Raw genomic sequence first — 24067 nt, forward strand, 5'->3', positions numbered from 1 at the left:
CCACGTGTAGTTTTGTGAGGCTGAGATGCGAGTAAGAAGAGGAACTGTTTGAATTACAAGCTTGGAAAAATTTGAACAAAGAGATGGGCTTAGCTGAAGAATCCATTTTTATCTCTTGAAAGAGTAAGAATAAAGTATAAAATTAAACAAGCATTCTGGTTATATATTTTTTAAAAATACAAATTAAGATAAATATGTAACTATTAAATAAACGTTCATCAATGAGTCACCTAAAATCATCTTATGTACTAATCATGCAAAAAATAGTTCTAAGTTATCAGAAGCAGAAACAGGAAGGAAATTTGGAAAAAGTCAAAGGAGGAATGTTCTAGAAAAAATAAGTGGCTAACAATACTAAGTGATGTAGGAGATGAGCATCAACTGTTAGGGGGTGCTTTCTGTAATATAACAGAGGAAAGGAGGACCAGCTATTTTAAAGGCAATTTTCTCTACTGGCTCACTTAATAGTTATAACTGCAAAAAATCCATGGGCCCTTAGTTCAGAGAAAATTAGTTATTAAGAAAAATTGAAATATTTCTAAGGAACTAGTTTGCTAAACATGTTTGTAAAACAGTCTAAACAAGGCTGAAATATATGATATATATATACATATATACATGTGTGTGTGTGTGTGTGTGTGTGTGTGTATAGTCTGTCCATTTATTTTCATTCAAATTGGAAAAGTACATTTATTATTAAAATAAAGTAACCAACCAATGGGGGAAATCTCTTTGGTCACAATTAAAATAGAGAAAAACTTTATGAATGCCTTTATCCTAACACATAGGGCTATCTGAATCCACACATTTAACACATTTGAAAGAAAGCTTTGCATATTCTGGGACTTAGAAGGAGGCTCTATAGAATGGCCTCCCAGAGATATTTGTAAGAAAAAAGTTGAAAGGTAATTTTCTCACTGTAATCACCGTTAAGGAAACAATTTCCATGCTATGATCCCATCGCATTGCTTTTCCTCTTTTTCACTTTTATCTTAGGTGAATGGAGCATTGTTCTCCAAATCAGCAGAGACACATAAATCTTTGGAATAAGACAAAATCTCGCATTACCATTGTGCGGTATTTTGATATGGCACTTGTAACACAGAACTGACTGGTGCGACCCAGAGTTCTGCATTCACCTGAATGGCACGCATTTATACAAGTTGTCCCTTCAGCTAAGATAAACAAAGATATCAACTCTATGAGACATTAATCAGAAATATCCAAACTAACATTACCAATGATGTTTTAATTGAATCAGTTAAAAATTGCCTTAGGGATACCTCTGGCATCCAGTGCCTTCACCCCTTGCTGAGACTGCTTGTCAAGAGATGAGACTGTTGCTCTAAGGACAGTCAAGCAGCCAAACCTGCACTAACCATGATGGGTTGTTCCGGAGCATGTTGACATACAACCCGATGAGAACATGTTCATCAGCTAGCCTGTCTGCCACATTCAGGCTGTACTGTATCCTGAAACAGGGCAGGAGGAAAGAAACGGTATTGTTAGGAGACGTGGACAGAAACAAGCAGAGCAGGTAGGAGTGAGTTTGTGGTAGAAAAGACATTTAGAAAACTAAGCAAGTGAAGGGGAAATAAGCGATGTTCTATGAAAAACACAAAGTCCAAGCAATGAAATTCACAATTGCATTTCACTAACTTTAAAAACAAAGACTTCCAGTTAGGTAAAGAAACTTTTAAGAAAACAGACTGGCATTCTTCAAACTACTTAGGCCAAGAAATTCATTTGTACAGTAAACACACTGAAGTGGGTTGCAAGCAAAGATTAAGTAGGCTTTGGAAAATCAAATCTGAAACTTAGTATTTAAAAAAAGAAAGGAAATCAGGCAAAGTGAATAACAACACAGATGTATCTACTCAAAATAACTACTTGGTGCTGTTAATGGAGTTATAATGAAGCTGCTTTTACTAAATCAGAAATGGTCTTTCAAACACAAAGCATGTTGACAAAAGAAATCTCCATTTTTAGTTTAGTTAATTCAGGGTTCCAGTACACTCTGGCTTCAACTTACCCTTTGCCCTTCAGAAAAGCTGGAGCAGCCCTAGCCAGCAGTTTGTTCTGCTCTACTTCACTGTCCTTGGGAGGAGAGCTGGTTAATAAGATGGGAAAGCCAAGAAGAGCGTAAACACGGCAATGCATTCAAGGATAAAACTGGCAACAGAAACGCCAAAGTCTAGATCCAAGCTCCATTTGGACGGCTCTCTTATTATTTTGAAAAGTTCAAGATGTTTTCAAATTTCCAGAGTTGAACTAGGAGTAGAAGCCTGGCCTGAGAACCACAATTAGAATTACAAAAGCCACCACGATCCCAGATTTGACTTCTGCTACTTGCTTAACAAATAGACTGCATATGCCTAGATATATGAAAATTCATTCAACATTCATTACAGACGATAATGTACACAGTCCAATAGTTCACTAAGTCTTGCCAGCATTTAGATCTTACTCAAGAAGTTTATTTCTCCAGCCCTTCTTATATTCTCCAACTTTCTGGGTTGAATAGAGACTTGAAAATTATCTAGTTAAGACATTATTGTCATATTAGAAGTGCTTCAATACTTCAAGCACAAGTCACCTAAACTTGGCTGTGAAGCTGCAAAGAAAACTTTGAGCCTTATAAATATATATTTATATTTCTTGTGTCTATACCTGGTAAATAGACTTCCATCAATATAGCAAATTCTTAACATTTCAGATTCATTATGAGGTACACTCATTTAGTAATTTAAATGACAGTTTAAAAAGTTTAAAATATAGTTTTATTGAAAGACAAATATAAATATTAATAAAGTGTGGTCAAACCAGTCACCTAAGATATACTATAATGAATATGTATGCTTCATTGGGAAATAGAGTATTGATTTGTAGTATTACAAATGTACTTGAAATGTGCTTAAAGAGTTTGCTCCTTTGTAGGTTAAGCTCTACAACTCTGGCATACCTAAAACTATCCTACCTCCTTTATGGAGAATACAAAATTAACTATATGACTTTGTTGAAATACCAAGTTTTTAATTACTGGGATTGAAATTATGAGGTTTACCACAAATTTTTCCAACTTTTCAAGAAGTTCTGAATCATATATATGTATGGCTTATAAAGTAGTTAAAACTTTAAAAAATTGAATAATATGTTTTAAGGTTTCACTACAAATACCACTCTTTCAAACCATGAAATATTAAAAAATAGAAATTTATAAAGGCATATATTAGAATTATGCACATTATAATTGAAATCCTTGTTTTATAATAGTATATACTACAAGATTCCTTAAATAGTAAAGTTTCTGGTAAATTTAAAATCAAACTTTATTTGTACAAAAAATGTCTAGTAGAGAGTAGGCAGTCATGTTTGTTAAATGTGTGACTTCACTCAGCTTTTCAAGAATCTATTACACTAAGTATTGCTGTGTTTAAAAAGTACAACTGCACACAAACAAAACTGATGTTAAAAAATGAAACGATTAATGTTCTAGAAGAATTTATTATCCTGATGAACTTAAAGATTTTTTTTCCAGCATACTTACTGGTCTCTACCTTCTAAGACTATGGCCATCAAGGCCAATAGCCACTTTAAGCCATCATAGTTGGCGTTTTCCCATCATCCCACCAAAACAGCACTCCAAATCTTGTTTCTTGAAGTATATTCTTCTATGTTCATTATCTAGTAAGTACAGTCTTCCTGCTGCCTAATTACCTCCCAACTTTCTTTTTTACAACTCAAGATTGATGTGCCTACTATATGATTTCAGATTCTTGCAAAACCACTCAAAACACTGTGTGATAAATCAATGATTCTTTCGTCCAAATTAAACTATTTCCTTTCCTTGCTATGTTTTTATGCCCCCTGACTCCCAGAAATTGTGGTGATATTTCCTAAATCAAAAGCCTAATCATAATTACAAAGATACAACCTCTGATACTGAATGTACAGGAAGAAAGGACCAGTAAAGAAACACAGGAGGACCTATTAGGGAATGTGTTTGCTAAAAATTACATCTGGTGAAGTCTTATGGGAGGAAGATGATGTGTCAATAAAGCCCCAGAAGTGCCGTCCCACCACCTGGCCACTGACAAGCACTACCACTGGAGGAGCCCTACTCAGTATGGTGCTGGGGCTGGTGGCAGGAAGGGAGCAGGTGTCCAGATTTGCCTTTGGTGGCCTTATTCTTTTTCTCAAGTTCTTTGGGTTTCTCTCTCCTTACTCTATTCTATTTGTCTGTTTACCCTCTTCTCTTTTTCTTCCTTCTTCCCAAGTCCCTTCCTCCCTCAAAGGGATGAGTAAATGTTCTACGTACACACATCTCTTTTCCTTTTGTTGTCATTATCTCTGTATAGGTCCTTATCAGTTTTAAGTCCTTTCGTGTTCCTTTTCTTTCTCACATGAATTCTTGGGAAAACCAGTTCTTGGAAAATATGACAATGATACTATGTACATTTATGAGTTTTTTTGTTTGTTTGTTTTGCTGCAGTTGTTAATATCCAGTGCCAGAAGTACTTTTGAGTTTTGGTATGCACTGTCTAGACAGTTTCCATACTTCCTAGAACTAGCCTCAAATTTTTCTCCTCATCAATTATTTCTGGGAAGCCAAAAATATGACCATGTATAGGTGAAGTCAAATATATGACAAAAAAAAGAAACAAAGGCCATTCTTTCAAAATGAAATGGATCTAGAACTTAGAGAGTTGATGGGGAGGCAGGTTTCACCTAAAACTTGGGTCTATAAAGCCTTTTTGCTTTAAGTATTTTTTCCAGAATTTCTTTTGCAGCTCCCAAGGAGCTTGAAGAAAGGAGGCAGTGAGAAAAATGTTGTCCTGCATTCTTGTGAAGATAGGAACAACATGTAGTTTATTATGATCTCTTCAAAGCAATACACTCTCATGATAATTTAGATTTTTAAACTTTCATTTTGTAGCTCAGCAGTTTGTTTGGAGAAGGTAGGTGATATGTCCAATTCATTGTGGGCTTTGGGATCAGGCACACCGGAACCCATGTTCTCATCAAGAAATGCTTGCTTCTGGTATGTCAGTGCATCAGAATGCAACAGTAGCTTTTGCATAAATCTAGCTCTGGAAGTTTCTATTTCTTCTAAATGCTCTGTCTTCAAATCAAAATGCATCCATCCTTTTAACCTTCAAAACTGGAAACTACTTGGAACTCCCCTTGACTATGAGTAATAAATCATTTTTAATCTGAGTCCCAAGGAGAAGCAAGTCTGCCATCCCTAAAATTTTATATATACGTATCTTTTCTCTTATTATTGTCATTTTCTTTTCACTAGGCCCTGGCCAATGTATAAGTATGTCCCTTTGCATGCATATTACCATTGATGGGTGTGCTGACAATTATACCCTGGAGGGTATGACAAGGTAAAATTTGAAGTTTATGTGTTCAGCTGAAAGAAAAGAGGCAGAAATTTTCCTATAGACGATTGTTTTCCTAAAAAATTCTCTCTTTCCTCTGGAAAATAGCATATATAAAGATAAGTGCTCTCTTCCAAATTTTTCCACACACACACACACACACACACACACACACACACACACACACACACAGACACGTGGTTCTGGAAGGATAGAACAATTTAAAAATATTTGATATTTGTTTATTTAAATCCACCCTTTAGTTTTGAAAAGTGACAACTGATCACAGTAGTTCTGCTTAAGTGCAAACATTTTGGGTGTATTCTAAGATAACAAAATCACACACAAAAGCTCCCTGGATTTTTGCTTAAACCTGAAATATATTTTTAAAAACCACCTCTGCTTATGTTGGGCTACTATATTAGCCCTGGTCAAAGACTTTTTTTCCTTTATTAAATATGAAAATAAAAGGATTTAAATAAAAGTCCTGGATGCAGTCTCATAGAGCAACACTACCATATAAATTATATAATGTGCAATAAACATTATCATAATGGTTGATAGGAAAATGATATTTGAATGATAGCAAATTAAGATAGCAAATTATTGATTTTAAATAATTGGTAAACTTGTGTGGTGTTTGGACTTGTGAAGAATAACTTGTAAAGTTGGCTCCCTCCTAAAATAACAATCGGTGTGAATAAAACTTTGCTTCTTACTATAATTAACATAGCTGAGGTATATTAAAAAAGAGTCTACAAGTCAGTTTTTTCAGGAGATAATTTCTTGAAAAATTGTATTTCCCTTTCCTGTTCTAGCTTTCAAGATGTTTGATCTGAAACATAAAATATCTGCCACATGCAAATCAGCAAATGAGCATAAAAAATAGCTTAGTGTCTCAGTGGGAAAATTAGTTGTCAATTCAGGCTGGCATGAAAATCAAACCATCTTAAATAGGTACCATGGAAGAAATAATAAGAATTCTTAGCTCATATTTGATTCACTACATTTACTGTGTTGTTCCCCAGATATTATCAAGCCATATCAATTGTATTTTTGTCAAGAGAGCCTCTAGAAAAGTTGGCTGGGTACAGAGCATGCACAGACAACGAAAGCACCTCTAATAGAGAATAAAGGTTACTGAGGTGAAAAGAGAGGTGACTACAGTTTTAATTATGCACTAACATTTTAGTATAGGAAACAGATTTGAGTGTGAAGACTGGTTTATTTCAAGTTTGAAAAAAATCTAGTATATTAGTGGAGCTCTGGGGCTACATGGAATAAAGAAATATCTGCAGAGAGCAATTTTTTCAAATTTCATGAAATTTCAGATAATGTGCCCAGAAAGTGTAAGAAGAGTAAAGAAATCTTTGTGGTGGTTGATTTATAAGTTCATCTGTTTTATGATGTTGATTTGTAAATTTATCTATTTTTCTGACTGAAAAGGGATGGGCTTTAATCTTAGAAAATATTAACCATGAGAAAACTTCAATTTTCTGATCAAAGGCTGAATTTAGTACCTCAATTTTATTTCTATTCAGTTATAATTACCAAAGCATAAATGCTTAAAATTTAGTTTGAACATTTTACATCAGATTAAAAATCTTGGTTGTTAGATAAAGAATCGTTAGTTAAGCAAAGTGTTTGAAAAAAAAACAACCCTGAAAATTCAAGATACAGAGACTTAGCCTTTCTGTGGTTGAAAACCCAAATCAATTAACTAACTGACCAACTAGTCAACTAACAAAAATAACTCAGGAAGCCTGCTCCACTGGGAAGAATCAGGATTTGGAAAGTGTTTGGGGTAGGTGCTGTGCCTTCCCCCTGTGCACTACTGAACCTAATGTAGTGTTAAGTAATGAACCAAATGTTATTGTGACAAACCAGAAAACAGCATATTAGATTGTGTTTAACAAACTCTATGACTCAAGCAACTTTCTAATATTTGGGAGAATGATAGGATCTGGCTAGATGTTATATATCATAGCTACTGTGATTCTTTTTCTGAGTGGCTACTACTATAGAGGTTGCATCTATAGAAATATCTGTGAAACCTTAAAAAAAAAAAAAGATATTTCTAATACTGGAGGTGAAAGAATCTAGCCATTTAAACTTTCAGAGCGTACTTGATGTGGCTAATGAAGATAGCTATAATTAAAAAAACTTATTTTACATAGGAAAAGACTGGTTAAATTTCTCAGATAAACTAGACAAGGATTTTGGCAAGACACTAATCAAAGATAGCAGACACTCAGAGGCATACTGCTGTGGGCAGTGACAGGGAGGTAGGGCCTTTTGGGCCTGACTTTGTGTTAGTGCTTGCAATAATATTTACAATAGTGATAGACTACATTTCATAAGCTTAGATAATGTTGCTGCTTCACCATACACAGCCCTAAAAGCTCTTTTCTAATGGTGATAATAAATTTCCATTGATCCAGCCATTTTTTTTTTTTATAAATTCATACATTTATAAGAAAACAATCTTGGTTTAGGAATACAGTTATGATCAAGAAAATGAATGAGGTGAATTAGTCCATGAATTGTGTTATTTGACCCACATTCTACCTAATTGCTAATGAGCACTGAATACATACACACACACACACACACATACACGAAGACTTTAAAGGGTTAAGGGAGAATGCCTTTGAGAATCCTCTTTTTTCTTCTAAGTAAGGAAAAAGTAAATCAAGTATATAGCTAGAAATGGATATGAGAAAAGGGAATGCGACAGATGGTGGTGGTAACCAGAGTTATACACTCATAAATCTATGTGAGGCAGATTACAAGGATGTCAAAAGACTTCAAAGATATACCCTAGTGTCCTTTGAAGATCAAAATGGTATGCTTGCAAAGGACTCTAGGTGAGAATGCCAGGAGTTGATAGGGAGGATTTTGGACTGATTTCAGTTCATCCTCATTTCACTTTATCTTCCTAAGACCTGTCACAAAAGACAGAAAACTCAGGCTAAATAAAATGTCTGCATGGCAAACTTCCCTGCTTTCTTAATGCTGCCTTAAGACTGACCGGCACCATTCTTGGCTTGTTAAGCTTTTAGGTTTTATCTGATTTTAAAAGGGGCAGTTGGGGTGGATCAGGAATGAGGGCAGGACTCTAGGTCATATTTATTTAGTTCCGTTCCAATTATAGCAAGGATAGCTCCTTTAGCTTATGCCTATATTTGGCATGATAGGTTTCCATCAATTTTAGTGTATAGACAGGTTAAGAAATAAATAGTAGATTATCACCAGCATTATCAAGTGATAGAAATTAAGCAATAATAGTATGAACTTGGTTGCGAAATTGCTACCTCAATAGGAATCAGACTGCCCTACATTTGAGAAAAAATGGCCAGACCCAGTGTGACAGAATAATTTAAGTCATCAAGTCTTTTACTGCAATATGGTCCAGCCATGTGGCATTGTCCTGGCCTGACCCAGTTGGTGATAAAGGTCATTCCAAGATGCACTTTCATTCAAGAGTCTAAGAAATCACCATATGTGGTCTTGCAAACTGCATAAAAGCAGAAACTCATCCAAAGAAAGAGATCCAGCTTGGTACTCTTTAAAGACACGCATGTCATGTATACTGGTATGAGGCTACTAAATCAATAAAATAAGTGGAAAAGAGAAGAAAGAGCTGAGAAGTCCAGCTCAAGTTGGGAATTTTCAATGGAAGCTCATGAAAACCCAGAAGATCTCCACTAAGGCACTACAAGATGATTTTAGTGATGGAGCAGAATGATTAGTAGTCTAGTTATGGAACTAATACTACAATTAGTGATTTAGGGCTGGAATACTGACCGTGTGCTGTGGTCAAGCTGATTTACATACAGCTTTATGAGGGAATGCTCCTCAGCCACAGGGCTGGATACACTTATCCCCTCAGGTAACCTGAGGGATTCAAACAATGAGACCTCATTAAAACCTCCCATGGACAGAGCAAAGCCCACTCAGAGAGGAAGGACTTCAGTGTATATAGCTTTATTGAACAGCACCCTTAAAAGAGAAACCAGAGGCCAATCTCCATGGTGATTAGAAAAACGGCAAACTTTAAACAACATGTCTGTGATTCACAGGGAACATTCCAAAAGGAATGAAAATAGGAAAAAGGGAAATGATCATATTTTGAGTTAATAGGTATCATGCACCCTGGAGGAACCAGAATAGCTCAAAGTATTATAGGAATATTTTAGAGTAGAGGAAGCCATGTTATCCATCTAGACGCATCCACCATAAGCACCGTCCGAGCTGAAATGATATAAAATGACCTTCAGTAAGGATGGGGTCTATCTTTGCTTGACACTTGCAGAATGCAGAGCTTCCTAGTAAACACATAACATCTTTCTTAACATCATGCAAGATCTTTATATAGATGCACAGCCTGTGTCTCTTACAGACTTTATAATTTATGACTTTGTTTTAGAAAAGATAGTTGAATTAGCTGGTTCTGAAAAGGAATGCTAAAAAGAACACATTGAGGGCCTAAAACATATTATTTCACTGGGAGGTTCTGTCATTCAATTAGGTCTTCATTTCCATCTGTTACAGATTTACTTAATTTATAGGAAGGAAGTACCATAAACTGCCACATTCCGTTTCTTCTGCTAATTACAATTATGGGGAACACGTTCATCTCAGGTTCCTGTTCATGGGCACGTACAGAAACTCAGGGTAAAAATCAGCAGTGTTTCAAGTCTCACTGTCTTCGAATCCTTACTAGAATGTACCAGGATATTACAGTGAAACTGGTATCTCAGAAACCTCTTTGGGGAAAAAACTGACTATGTTTGTTTTGTGAAACATGAGGCTGTATATCATTTTTCCTACTGGAAGTCATTTGAAATTTTATGTTCATTTACTCACTCCAAATTTCCTTACCTTTGTTTCTGCTTTCCTGTGAGCCTTCTCCATGTATTTATAAAATAATTCTCTGGTGCTTTATTCATGATATTTGATCAAATGACCTGGAGTACTCTTGGCCCCTGCATATTTGTAATACTAGCTCAAAAAGAAGTTATCTGCTTCACCTGTTCTTTGCTCATAATGGGAGTGGATCTTGTTCATAAAGATATCCACCATTTTTTAAAGTTCTTGCTATTACCCATGAAATTATTTATGTGGGAACTACATTTCCAAGTTTGATCTTCAGCCTCTAGCCTCAGGAACTCCAGAGTTCAAGAAGAAGACAATTCTTTTATATCTGGAGCTTTAAATTAAGAGATGTTTCAGAATATATATAATAATTTCCCCAATTGTACCATGAAATTCCAATTTCCTGGCTTAACTGGACCATTCTAAGTGCTATGAAAGTGACTTTCTCAGTGAAAGAGAAGGCATGCAGTACTAAATGTAAATGTCAGTACTAAAACGTAAACATACCCCACATTCTTACTATAGGTGCACTGTAAATGCAAGTTTCCAGAAGGGTTTTTAATACCAAAAGCTATACTCATTCCTCTTTAAATGTATCCAAATGAATGAAATGGAAAATGTGTGATAGATATTTACATAACTAGTTTCTAACAATAATTTTTGCTCTTGGCTTACATTGGTATATTTTTCTTGCCACAGAATCAAAGCTCATTACCAGAGAGGGTTTATTATATGATAGGATTGGAACTTACCTCCTGGTAATAAAAGGACTTCCTGAGGAGGGGACAGAGTGGGAGAACAGGGTGTCATTCATGCTGGTTACAGGTCTGGGCGGCCTAAAACAAAGTACAGTATGATGCAAAGTTAGAACAAGTAAAAGTCACAAGTTAAAAACTATCTACCATCCTTCAAGGAATGGGGCTAGGAAGACCAGAGTTCTGTGTTACCCAGGATCAACATGAAATTTTACATTTTCCGATTAAATTCTTCAAGTGTTTTACAGTTACATTTCTTGAGAATATGAGATCTCAGTTAGATATTGTGAGGAAGATCTCCGGATACCATAGGAATGTTTATCCATGAGCTTTGAGGCTTGGCTTTGCACTGAGTCATATTCTCGATTGAAGTGAGGATTCTGAGGCAGCCTTACATCTACTGCTTTCTAAAGGGAGAAGCTCTGAAAACTTGGTGATAATCAGAATCTACATCCTCTTGGAAAGAGGAGGATTTCTGAACCTTTGGAAACTTCCTCCTGTGTTTTTCATGACAGTGGCCCTCTCTCAATATGCCATTTGTAAAGACCGAACTGCAAAATCATATTGTGCTTTATTTGCTCTTTGTTCAAAGTGAAGATGCAATTAAGTACCACAAGTATTTACTAACTTTCTGTTATCAGGATGACCCATATGACAGGGCACACAGTACAAGGCATCCCTTAAACTTCATCTTTTTTTGTATGATGAGAAAGAAAATAGGGTTCAATATTCTTCAGAATTATCCATGACTCTAAATATCAACTGTACCTGGTCTGTCATCCTGTTTTTTCTTTTCCCCTTTTTTCAATTTCTTTCTTTTCTTTTTAAAAAAATTTATTTGTTTAAATTAGTTTCAAGTACACTGTACATTGGTTAGTTTGGATTCTATAATGAAGAGATTCTAGGAAAAAAGTAGACTCATTTATCTCAATGTATTTATGGGAACAAACATGCTGTTATACAGTTTTTAAAATGTCAGCACTATATGCAAAAATTCATTGACACTTTGGTTCCTGGTGTTAAATTGTGTTCTAAGATTTCTTAAGACATATTGTTTTTTGGATGAAGTCAAAACAGCAGGTTCACTATTTCATCTAGTCTAAACATGTACCAAAGTTCTGAAAATGATCTTATAGTTTTATATTACTTATCTGGAATGTATCTTTGATACATGAGGCTAGTTTAAAATTAATTCTGCCTTGAATAGAACCTCTCTTTACAAGAAGGATGCTGATTTTATAGAAATGTCCTCTATGAATTTTTGAAAGGTATATCAGATTTTAAAACAATAAACAGAATGAATTATCTTACATAGCAGCTTTATGAAAAGTTAAAAATAATCAACTAGACTATTATTTCTGGTATTCTTTTTTCTTTTAAAAAAAAATTTTCCCATTTTTCTCGATCGCTAGGCATAGAGAAAACAAGTAGACTTGGAATGCTTTTTAACTAGCCTGGTAAACTTACTCTATTAAACCTGGTCACTGCAAAGCTGAAATTGCAGTTTCTTAGTAAAAGGCTTCACGTTTAAGGCTCATCATAAGAATGTTGAACTTGGGACTGAAGTGCCTATTTACTCCATAATCAAATGACAAGTTACCTTATGTAATAAATAGGTCACATTGGAAATTTTAAACATAGTTATTCTTATGAAAAAGAAATAGCTCCACAAGATAAAGCCACAGGGGTGTAGTGCAAAATCTCCTTTCTGGACACGACCTTCGCAGGGAACATTTTTATAAAACTGGTATTCTTCTTGTAAACTGAAAGTGTTCAGCTCAAGGCAGAATTAGTTTTAAACTAGCCTCTGATCACTCACTTGTTTTATGTCTCATAACCACTTATGATTACTAGTCTTTAGAAATACACTGGGGACTACTGAATTACTTACCAAGTATCACTTTGGGCAGCAAAAAATTGAATAGAATAGAGACTGTTAATCATGGCAACATTTACAAGCAATAGCTAAGAATAAATGTCAAAATACCAAAATGTCACCACTGAAGTGGCTATGATGTGTCTACAATGACATAAAATAGATAAATGAACAGCATATTTTAAAATTAGAAGTCTTAGGTATCCCCATGTAAAAAAAAAAAAGAAGACATAGATGTCTGTTCAGGGTACTAACAATTGAAAAATATGGAGAGAAAAACTTTTAAAGTCAAAAACAGAAAAATAATTCTTTTCTAATATAGATGGGACCTTCTGCATCCAGGATTTCTTATGTTATTTCAACAATTAAATATTTTTCACAATTTGCATTTTTAAACTAAGATCTTATGCCTGAAAAAATATATTAACAGCAAGTATAGATCAGTATTTTGATTCAAAGGCTATTTTGAGAATCTGGTTAGATATATGAAACTTTTCTCAGAAAAAAGGTACATTTTGTGTAGAATTTTAAGGGAATTCTGAAACTCTATGTGGAATCCAAATTGTGTAGATTTTGCCCTCAGTTAGTTCAGCGAATAACACATCAGATCATATTGCCACTATAAACTAAAGTTAAAATATTTTTACTCAGCCAATTAATGTGTGTGTGCGCACGCGCACACGTACGCACACGTGCGCGCACATGCACACGCATGAACATGCACACGCACACGCATACACACCAACCCTGAACCGGCTGGGTACAAGGCCTGCGCTAGGTGATACTGCAGTGTGACTGTGCAACCAACTTTTATTTCACGCTGCTTCATTTTGTAATTCTTTAAGTGGGGGCAGCATCCTAATTTTGTTCTACTGCAAAGCTCGTAAGACCCAGGCCATTCACGTCCACCCTCTCCCTCTTCCTCACACCCAACAGCTCTTATTGAACGCTGTCCTCTGGGAGTGAAACTCCAGGCAGGTCTGGTAGAGAGTGACTCTGTGGCAGAGCACAGAGAGCACAGACTTGCCCTCACTTCGTTTTGTTCATTCATTAAAGGATTAGTGACTGTCTCTGGCTGTGGGAAGGAAAGTCGAGACAATAATAAGAACAGCTCCTATGAGATTACTTTTTGAAAGTGGCTGGCCCTTTGGAACACTCCTCATGTTCATTTACCCTGGTTTATTTTAAGGCTTATTTTTAGGAGCAAAATTTCCAAAAATAAGTTAACCGCATTCTACATAATTGGTTTACATTAGTTTTTTGGATGTTTAGCCCATGTCAGCAACTGGAGCCTCCAGACTGTGTATTGCTGAGGACAGTGAACCCTCAAAGCCACTTGGGAGCAAACCAAACAAAGCCCCGGAGTATTTACAAAGCTCATGGACATGCAACAACACAAATCATTTGACGGTGTTTGCTTAGTTCCATCAGAGGAAAGAGTTACTGCTTTCATGAGGGTCTCATATCCACCCCAGTACTGCTTATGGGCCGTGTTCTGAACTGTCTGAAGCATGAACTTTGCATTGGTGAATTCCTAAGGCCAGTAGGTCTGATCGGCCCACCTCCTGACATCAAAATGTAAATAAACCTTGCAGTGTGGCAGGTCCCGCTAAACTGGGCAAAACAAAAGTCAGTTCATAAGGAGGGGGATCCACCTCTTCCAGATGTTTTCTGAGGCACCTGTGAGTAATAACTCCCAATTGTGCATAGAAGCAGATAATGAGCTTCTTTCTTCTTCTTAACCCAAGATAACACCAAAGAAAAAATACTTTCTTCTACCTAAGCCTTTCCTGTTTTCTTGGCCACCTAGTCCTAAGAGAGGCTCTAGGGTTTGGGAGGAGGAAGGGATAGGAGATAGAACTATTCTCTGGCCCTACTCCTTCTGCCCACCAAACTCACATATACTTTGGAGAAACATTTTTTAAAAGTCTGATTTTGGATGTTTTGATGAATTTTCCCACCAATCCCTCTCTTCAACCTTCTCCTGCACAGGTCATGAATCTCCTAAAGTGATGTAGCTTGGGTTAAAACAACAACAAATTCCAGGTTTGCTGCCATCTTTAAGAGGACTGGCTCTGCAGAGAAATGAAACGAAGGGCTTTTATATTTGAGACTCAAAGCACATACGATATTAAGGTATAGTGTGCTTTAAAATTTTCTTACTATAATAATTACATTGATTGTTAACTTTCAATTGTGTAAACTCCATTAACATCCATATTTTCTAATTACGCTTTCTGAATATTTTTCATCTGTAGGTGAATTACATTAGTGTTGCACACTTTACTTGTGCAGCTGGGCTGAAGTACTGTATACCTTTACAATAAAAAAATTATAATGATATTATGTTCACTCTTTTTTTTAAAATTAAATTTTAAAACATGATCCCTGATGACTGATATGAAATTGCCTTTGTATAGATGCAAATATGTGTCAATGAAGAAAGATTTCTCTAATTCTGGACAGTAGAGATACTTACACGATGTGGGCCAAGTTGAGTGGCTTCTCTGGCTGGTCAGGGAACATGGGGTGCAACGGTTCACGGCTGGAAGCACAGCTCAGAGACTTGCTTAACGCATTAGTTAGCTTCTTAGCGGGTGATTTCTGGAAAGAAGAGGACAGTTATAGAAGTGATAACAACTAAAGTTTACGTAACATTTTACCAGATGATTTGCTTCATAGTAGTCATTCATTCATTCATTCATTCATTCAAGAAATCCTCTTTGAGTATCAAATTTAGGGAGTTTGCTCAGTGCTCAACAAGCCACTAAGGTGCCTGCCTCCTGCTGCTTAGTGTCAGCAAACGCTGATAAATGGAAGTACTCATTGTTCATGGGACACCTGGGCTGGAACTTAATGGACCAACAGGAGTCCTTCTGACAAAAATTCAGGAAACTGGGAAGATAATTCCTGGAGGAAGTAGAGACCCCGTTCTGGAGAGGAAAGCAGGAGGCAGATCATAAAAATCCTTATATGTAACATCAAGGGCTGTGGTCTTTATCTTGAATGCAGAGTTTAAATTACAGGGGTGACAGGATCAGATCTGATTCTAGAAGGATTGCTCCTACTTAAGAAGGAAAGAAGGAAGGAGATGAGCAGGATGTTTTGCAGGAATCCAGGTGCAGGATAGTTCAGGTGTGTCAGAATATATCCAATTAACAATAAAAGTGGAAATTCAATCTGAATCTTGAGAATTTAAAATTCATTTTCTTTTCAGAGCATCATGCTACCTCTTTTTCATTTAGACTGTTGGAATGTTTATCTTAGTATTTCCCAGTCAAAATTATCAAAAATAATAGACCATATATATGTGGCCAATTATTTTTGATATTACATGTAATAAATCTTAACCTAAATTTTCCCTTTCCATGAGAAGCCATTTAGTTTTGTCTTTTTCTTTTGTGCATTGAGCCTATAATTGGCAAGATAATAAACTGATTTTGTCCACATTATTTAAAAGCTAAGTAGTAGGAGCATTGTTCCAGAAGTCCCTCTTTGGCTTTTGCTAGGAGAGGTAATTCTCAGAATACTTAAAACAGCAATAACAACAGCTCTTCGCCCCATAAACATCAGGGCCCCTTTATCCTCTTGAGGAGTCTAATCCTACTTTGTAAAGATATTGCTCTGCCATATAATTTTCGCATCCACAACCCCTAAGAAAGAGGCTCTTTCTCTGACACTAGCATTTACATACAACAACGATTAAAAATGATTAGTTTTCAAACACCTCCAGGATTTGAGACAGAAGTAAGAAAATACATTGACAATAAGAAAATAGAAAATGTTTTCTCTCATCTTCTATACAAAATTGTATTTCATGATCTTTGTTAGTATATCTATCCTTAGCATATGACATAATCAACAGTAAAGAGTGGAATTTAAACTGACACGGAGCAGTCAGTGTACAATGTCTTAGCGAGAAACTGTTACTTGAACTCAGAATCTGACAGGTGCTAAACAATTAATACATCTACGCTGAATATTGGTTCCCAATAATTCCTAGAAAGAACATTTTGATTTTAAATGCATATTCTGAAGATCTTTTTATAAAAAAAAAAGTTACTTTTTAGGTAAAGACTATATATTGAAATACACTGAAATATAGAAAAAAACTCATAAAAGTTTACATTTTCTTGTGGAAGAACTATTTTAAGAGGGGTTGGCAGGGACTACGGTACATCCCACAAAAGGTAATCTGTACATACAGCAATACTTTCACAGTATAAGAACAATATCACGGAGACTGATTTTGAGTTTAACTGAGACACAGGTCAGTAAACTGTAAACCATTTGAACAGCAAGTTTATGAAGTTAAATCCTTCCCATAGACCTAGAACCACATGCTTCTGAGAATACATCCATCACATGGACAGACACTCACAGGTCACCTTTAGCAAGTAGCTCACTTGCACTATTTATTGATTTACTAATATAACTGCAAACTCCCCTTCCTCCAAAAAAGTAAAATGGAACAGCATCATTAAGCTCACATGCTTACACGTCTTTTCTTTATCTTCTAGTCATGCACTTAAGAGAACTCCAAGAATCTAAGAAAAAAATAAACTAACAATCATTTTAAAGCAATTCCCACCAAAAAACAAAACAAAAGAACCTTAACTTACTGTGAAAATGAGATTATGCTCCAGAAGGTACTTGCTGTTCAATTGTTACCTATATCGATACTGAATTGCCTGTATTTCAAGAAGTAACATAGTTTGAGTCTTCCTATATTTTAAGTCTTGGGAAACTACATTGGGTTCAGATATAATAACTTAGACATCCCAGTAAGATGGGGAGTGGGAGGAAAGGGGGAAGGAATGTTAGACTACAAGGTAAGTTTGCCCCCTGAATCTGTCACCATCCTTGATATTCCCTTACATTCTGAGCGACAACACTCATACATCCAACTTTAAATATTGTCTGGACCTTGCCTTACCCATGATGTGTACTCTTTCATTTGGTGCTGGTTGCTATGGGAACCACCGGCATGTCCCCTCCAGAAGCAGTCCTGACAGAGCTGGTAATTGTGACACTGCTGGCATCGGTATCGAAATCCCATCATACTCTCGCTGTGGCAGTAGGAACATTCAACTGGATGGAAGACTAAGCAGGCAGTAAACGAAGAAAAAAACAAGAAAAACAAAGTATGAGCCAGGATAAGGAAAAATGCAGCCTAATGAGAATTGCATTTTTCTGCTGTTTGCCATGATTTCAGATGATAGTCAATTTTGGCTGAGAGAAGCATTATGTTTATTCCCAGAGTCTCACCACCCTTTTCAAGTATATGTGTGGAGGCAGAAGAAAAGAAATAGGATGGAGGATTGGTGTTCTTTTAACAACAAATCTCTGTAATGTCATTTGCTCTTTCTACTCCCATCTCTTACACTACAAGAATATAAATTACCCAAACTGACTCGCCTTTCCCCCAAACTGCTCTGTCTCCAAGAGACCAGCACAGCACACTGAAGACTCAGAAGCACAATGGCTGAACACAGCTGACTATCTAGTGGGTAGAGAACAAATATTACAGAAATGGAAAACCAGAGAAAGAAAAAAGGAAGGGAAATGGAGGGAGAGTAGAAAAACTGGGTGAGAAAACTGAATTATTTTTTAATCTTTCAATTAGAGTTGACATTCAATACTATTTTATATTAGTTTCAGGTGTACAGCACAGTGGTTATATGATTTATAAAGCGATTTCTCGATTAGTCTAGTATGTACCTGACACTATATATAGTTACTACAATATTCTTGACTATATTCTCTATGTTGTACTTCACATCCCTGTGACTATTTTGTACCTACCAATTCATACTTCTTAATTCCTTCACCTTTTTCCCCTAGCTGAGTTATTATTTTTTAAAATGGAGTAGCTAATGGGCTTATTTAATGAGTGACATTGCTTCCATTTAATAAATAGATTTTGTCTTTCCTAAGAGGCAGATGGATAGGGCCCAAGGAGGTGTATTCATCATCTGAATACAGTTCTAATTCAGATAGTTTGAGAGACACTTAACTTCCTTTGGCAGAAAATTTTAATTTTTAAGCAGGCCAGGTAAAATAGTTAAAATTTGAAGCTAACAAGTGATCAAATCCAAGTAATTGTTTACATGCTGTGAGCTAAAGATATTAAACAAGAACAACAGTTCTTGCCTTTGGTAAAATTATTTTCTGGGTAACCAGTTAGGGAAAATAATGTAATTGATAAAGTTAATTTCTGGGTAACAAGCTAAGAAAAATAATGTAATTGGTAAAGTTATTTTCTGAGTATCCAGCTAGAGAAAATAATGTAAATAAGAATAAATGAAGATGAAATGAGAATTGTAAAAGCAAAGACATAACGAGTTCTGGATCTAATGTCTTCTGAATAAGGATCATATCCTCCCTTCTCTGGCTCTTAGGAAGGGCTGAATGAGACCTGAATTTAGAGACAACTGCTCTGGGACACGGCCTAAGACACTAATTTCCTGCAACAGGAAATAGTGAGCTAGAGGAACGAAATTACAACTTTATGATTGGAAGATGACTAGTACTGGAATTATAAACAGTAATATTAGCTCATCCTGCACGATCTGGACCTTGATTGCTCTTTGCTGCTGCAGATGAGTAAGAAGCATAAAAAAATACATCTATGCTTGGTAGTGATTACAGAGAACTTAGTGAGTTCATTCTTTTAATCTCCATGAGCTAAAGAGGATAAATTTATAACTTAACTAAGAGACCTAAGGGCAGATGCTAAAAGTGAACTTTACCCCAAATGTATATTAAAGAAATGTACAGATATTAAGATTCTAGTAAGAAATACAGAATAAATTATTTTCTATTTAACTCCAGAGAAACCTCAGAGCTAAAATAATAAATAAGAGCATCTAAAGATTAGATGAAGGCACTGAATTATACCATGTTTAAACTTCTTTAAATCTTGTTCTGAACTGTAGTTCATATTTAAATTTGGATATACCAATACTAATTACTTTAATCCTAGAAATACTTTTATTATAAAAGCATATTATAAAAGTTTACATTACTTTAATCTTTTACATAAATACAACCATTGAAAGTTTATAATTCGCAGCATATGACAGAAGATTAGTAAGGCTCTATCATCCAATTATTTTCCTTATTCCTGGTTGAATGCCTAGGAAGAAATAATCAATGTCATGTATATCAATATTGGAAATTCATACCTAAAACAAATATTAGAAAATGTCACATTCCTATTGAGATTATTCTGTTGTAACTGAGATGTACCAGTGAGATTTAATAAGCTTTTAGAACTGACAGTCCTCATTTTGTATTGCACCTATATGGCCTTACAGATCAGGAAGACTGGTTAGTTCAATTATAAACAAAGCTCAAAATGACTAATCTTTCCTAAAACAATGACCTTGGCTTAATATCTATAGACTTCATGGCCTAATTTCAATGATTTAAAAATTGTCTTAGCTCCAAAGGTAACTACTCACCGTTTTCTACATTTGCCAGTCGATGCAGAAGGGGCAACCAAACCAGACACTGCGGGGGAGGATCTGACATGAGGGTGTCCAAGAAGCTGTTTAAAGTGACTTTTTTCTGCGTCAAAAAACCCACAAAAATTTAGAACAGAGAATAATCTTAATTTATCTGATATGCAGATATCATTTGAGATTGAAGAAGCAAGACATTCAGATAACCTCTGACATATAAGAAACAGAACTTGAATTTAAACATTAATTGCATTTTATACTTATACACAGAACTGAATTATTTCCACTGAGGCGGAGTCAATATTATCATAAAGAGAAAAGTCATTCTCAGAGCATCACTTTCATATATGAGGGACAGTATGAAAATGATGAAGAAATATGACTAGACATTCTCCATAAAGTTTTACCTAACAGTGTGTCCTGGTGTACTCTGCTATTCCTATAGCAATCTTCTAAATTTGTAGGATACCTATCCTTTTAAACTTCCACAACCTCCATAAGTACTAAATATTTCATAGTCAACGTGAATGGTTCCGCTATACAAGATTAGGAGGGAATCCTGTTAAGAGGAAGTGATCTCTCCTTCTTAGGAGAGAACAATCTATATTAAAAAAAAATTTCTCTTCTCTCTTTTCCTTATAAACCTTTCCTCTCAATTCGGTCTGCTTCTGTCTCATTATTCTATGATATTGACATTGCTCAAAATTTCCTTTGAGCAATGTTGACATTCCCTTCTGATGTAGAAAATGAATATATTATATCTATACTTTTCCTTCAAGATGACAAAAATAAAGTTATATTATTACATGATATTGTAATAGCATGAATGATAAAAATTACATGTTTATATGCAAAAAAAATCATCATTTTATTTGGGATTTTGAATTATAATATGAAGTTAGATGAGATAGTTTTTTTTTTTAGATAAGAAATCAGTCCTGAAGAGCCAGAGTGCCTTTTCAAGGGCTACACCTTATACTAGTCCTTGTAATTCACAACACAACTGTTTTGGTACCCTTTGATTAATCTTTTTTTTTTTTATTAGCAGCTATTTACAATTTTAAACCTTCCTTGTAATACTAAATACTTTAAGCTTTTTGTAGGACTGATAACAACATTATTATTAAAAGATAAATTATGGAAAGTATGTCATGAGGCAGTATCCTTTAAAAAGTGACCACAATTTATGTATCTAAAATAATGTTGTCTTTCAAAACAATCACTTGGAGTGGCTTGTTCTTTTTCCAATGAAGCAATTAAAAAAATTAAAAAATTTCATCATTCAAACTGCTGTTATAACCAGTTTATGAAGCCCAAAAAATAAATTTTATTATTTTTATTTGTGTGGCTTTTTTTGCACTTCAAATGATCTTATGCATTTTGACCATTCATCATAAAACTCACTCCTGGAAGTCAAAAAAATGTTATTATGAATTTAACATATATAAATTTCTTATCATTAAGGATATGTACAAAATTATATCATGTGACAGTCTATAGGATATTTCAAAAGAAATTTTGAGCAATGTCAATATCCTATATAATTCTTTTTGAATATATGTCCTAATAAATTAAATAAAGTTCTATTATTTTAGCTAGTTTTTAATGTGAAAAATTCTAAAGCATTAGTATATTTATTGAGTATTCTACAATACACCACTACTTAAGATCAGCAAATGTACAAATAACAAATAAATTCAGAGGCAGAGATGCAATAGGCCAGATGATAGATAATGATGAAGAGAACTGAGAAACTTCTAGAAGGTAAAATCAGCAGGACTTGGTGAATAAATCCATTCTGATATCACCAACTCAAAAAGGAAATAAAAAGAGGACCACAAATCCATTCACCTAGGCCTCTTTCTTTCCAACTTCATCACCTAGAACTTTTCAGAACTGGGGGCAGAGATAGGGCACCTTAAGCCAAATTTGGGGAGGGAGCATGGGAAGGGTCAGAAAGGCTTCTTGGGGGAGATGCCACAGGAGAAGAGTTAGCACTTATTGTATCAAACCATCCCTCTCTTATTGATTGTATGGATATGTTTATGATTCTACACAAATCCATGACTATTGAGATACCTGATGTACTTTTGACCTCCTAGATCATCAAGTGAACAGACCGATGAAGTTTATTAGCTAGACAGTAGATGCAGTTTTGTACTGGCTGCTATGCAATGATTTCTTATTAAAGGGATTCTTTTAGAGGACATCCTTGGTTAATTTGGATTTTTAAAAAAATTGTAAACAAACCTGCAATTTATGGATTTGTAAACTACCACTGTGCTGTGCTGGACATTGGTGCTAGACATGAAGACTTCCTACATGACTGGGAAGATATAAACATGGAGTGTCCCCAAAACTAAGCAGCTTCCCCTGGGCTAACTTTTACCCAGTTAAAGCCCCAGTTAAAACATGTTACTCTGAGTCCGAAATGTATCATGTTGTGGAAGATTTAGGTAGCCATGTCTATCATATTTTGGGTCTCCCAGAGTGAGATGTGACATGTGCCACATCTCTTTTTATCTCCTTTGCTAAACACTGGTGAAACCTAATGCTGGGTCAGACCTGTGTTTCATGTGAGGCTGAGTGACAGTTCAGTGCTTTTGATAGTGCAGTGATAATAATGATACTGAGGCTAAAAGTTGTTGTAATGATTAAATTAGACAATGCAAGTAAGGAACTTAGCATGGTATCTGGCTCACAGACAGTAAACATTGCCTATTATTATCATCCAGGTGTGTTGGGTTTAGTTACTGACTCACAGGTCATTTGTCAGAGGCTGGAAGGTATATACTACAGGTTATGAAAAAGAACTATCTAAGTTGTAACTTGAAGTGAGATGAGAAGGAGAGCAACCATTGTTTGAAACATAGTTCTTTAAACACGTTCTTTCCTACCTGTTGAGAGAAACAGGATCTAGCTGATTGTTCTGTGTAACCAAAGGAAGGACCTTCAAAAACTGCTGTGGGTAGTTTGAGAACTTCTCGCAGAAACTGATCATATCGTCCATAAACCATCACCCCACTAGAGTCAGAAATCATTGAGAAAATATCTGATGGAAGGAAAAGGAAAGATATTTATTCATCACATAAAAATTCCCTCCTGTTTCAGTTTGACATATCTGCTGCAAATAACAAAAAATGTGGCAGAATAAATAATACTTATGAAAGAATAATATAAAAACTAATTTTTATGCTGACCTATTCCTGTTATGGTGTTTTCTTTGTTGTCTCTTTGTAGATGAGTCTGGCCCATTGTATTAACTAGTAATTTGGGTAAAATCAGCATTTTTTGATAGGAAAGAGAACATCGCATTGTTATTTTGGGGTCAATTATCAACTCATATATAACTCAATGGGAGAAATTTTTGTGTGCATGAGAAATATGCTAACCTCATTTGAAATGCACAATGAAAATTTTACTACAGCATTGGTGTGTGTGTAGCTAGTTAGCTCTTTACCCATCTATGATATCTCTAAAACTTTTGAGTTTTAGTTTAAGATATTGAAAAATGAAAGACACAATGGCGATAAGGATGTAATGAAAACACTTGATTAACTCTCCACAGAAGCAGAAAACTTTCTATAAATCAGTGTTCTGGGTGGAAGGCATCTGATTTACAGCAAAGGGTCTTTTGACTTATACAGTCAAGAGAAAGCCTGGCCTTGTGGATGATCAATGAGGTAAAGTCAGGGTCTGAGATTATTC

The 24067-nt window shown here is 35.3% G+C and overlaps 1 protein-coding gene across 14 annotated transcripts in view; it reads right to left on the minus strand.

Moving 5' to 3' along the window:
* DTNA (dystrobrevin alpha) overlaps nt 1-24067 on the minus strand; it is a 342095-nt gene that overhangs the window by 47453 nt on the left and 270575 nt on the right. For 9 of the 14 annotated variants that reach the window (XM_025038598.1, XM_025038599.1, XM_025038596.1 and 6 more), the window contains 6 exons: nt 23257-23411; nt 20360-20465; nt 17830-17996; nt 15373-15497; nt 11015-11098; nt 9192-9281 (listed from right to left, as the gene is read on the minus strand). In XM_025038598.1, the coding sequence (XP_024894366.1) occupies nt 9192-9281; nt 11015-11098; nt 15373-15497; nt 17830-17996; nt 20360-20465; nt 23257-23411 (727 nt within the window). Of the gene's footprint in view, nt 1-9191; nt 9282-9355; nt 9639-11014; nt 11099-15372; nt 15498-17829; nt 17997-20359; nt 20466-23256; nt 23412-24067 lie in introns of those variants that run through there. The other 5 variants (XM_025038605.1, XM_006919979.3, XM_006919984.3 and 2 more) reach the window with 2 other exon arrangements.

Source organism: Pteropus alecto, unplaced genomic scaffold, assembly GCF_000325575.1.
Source record: "Pteropus alecto unplaced genomic scaffold, ASM32557v1 scaffold146, whole genome shotgun sequence".
Lineage (NCBI taxonomy): Eukaryota > Metazoa > Chordata > Mammalia > Chiroptera > Pteropodidae > Pteropus > Pteropus alecto.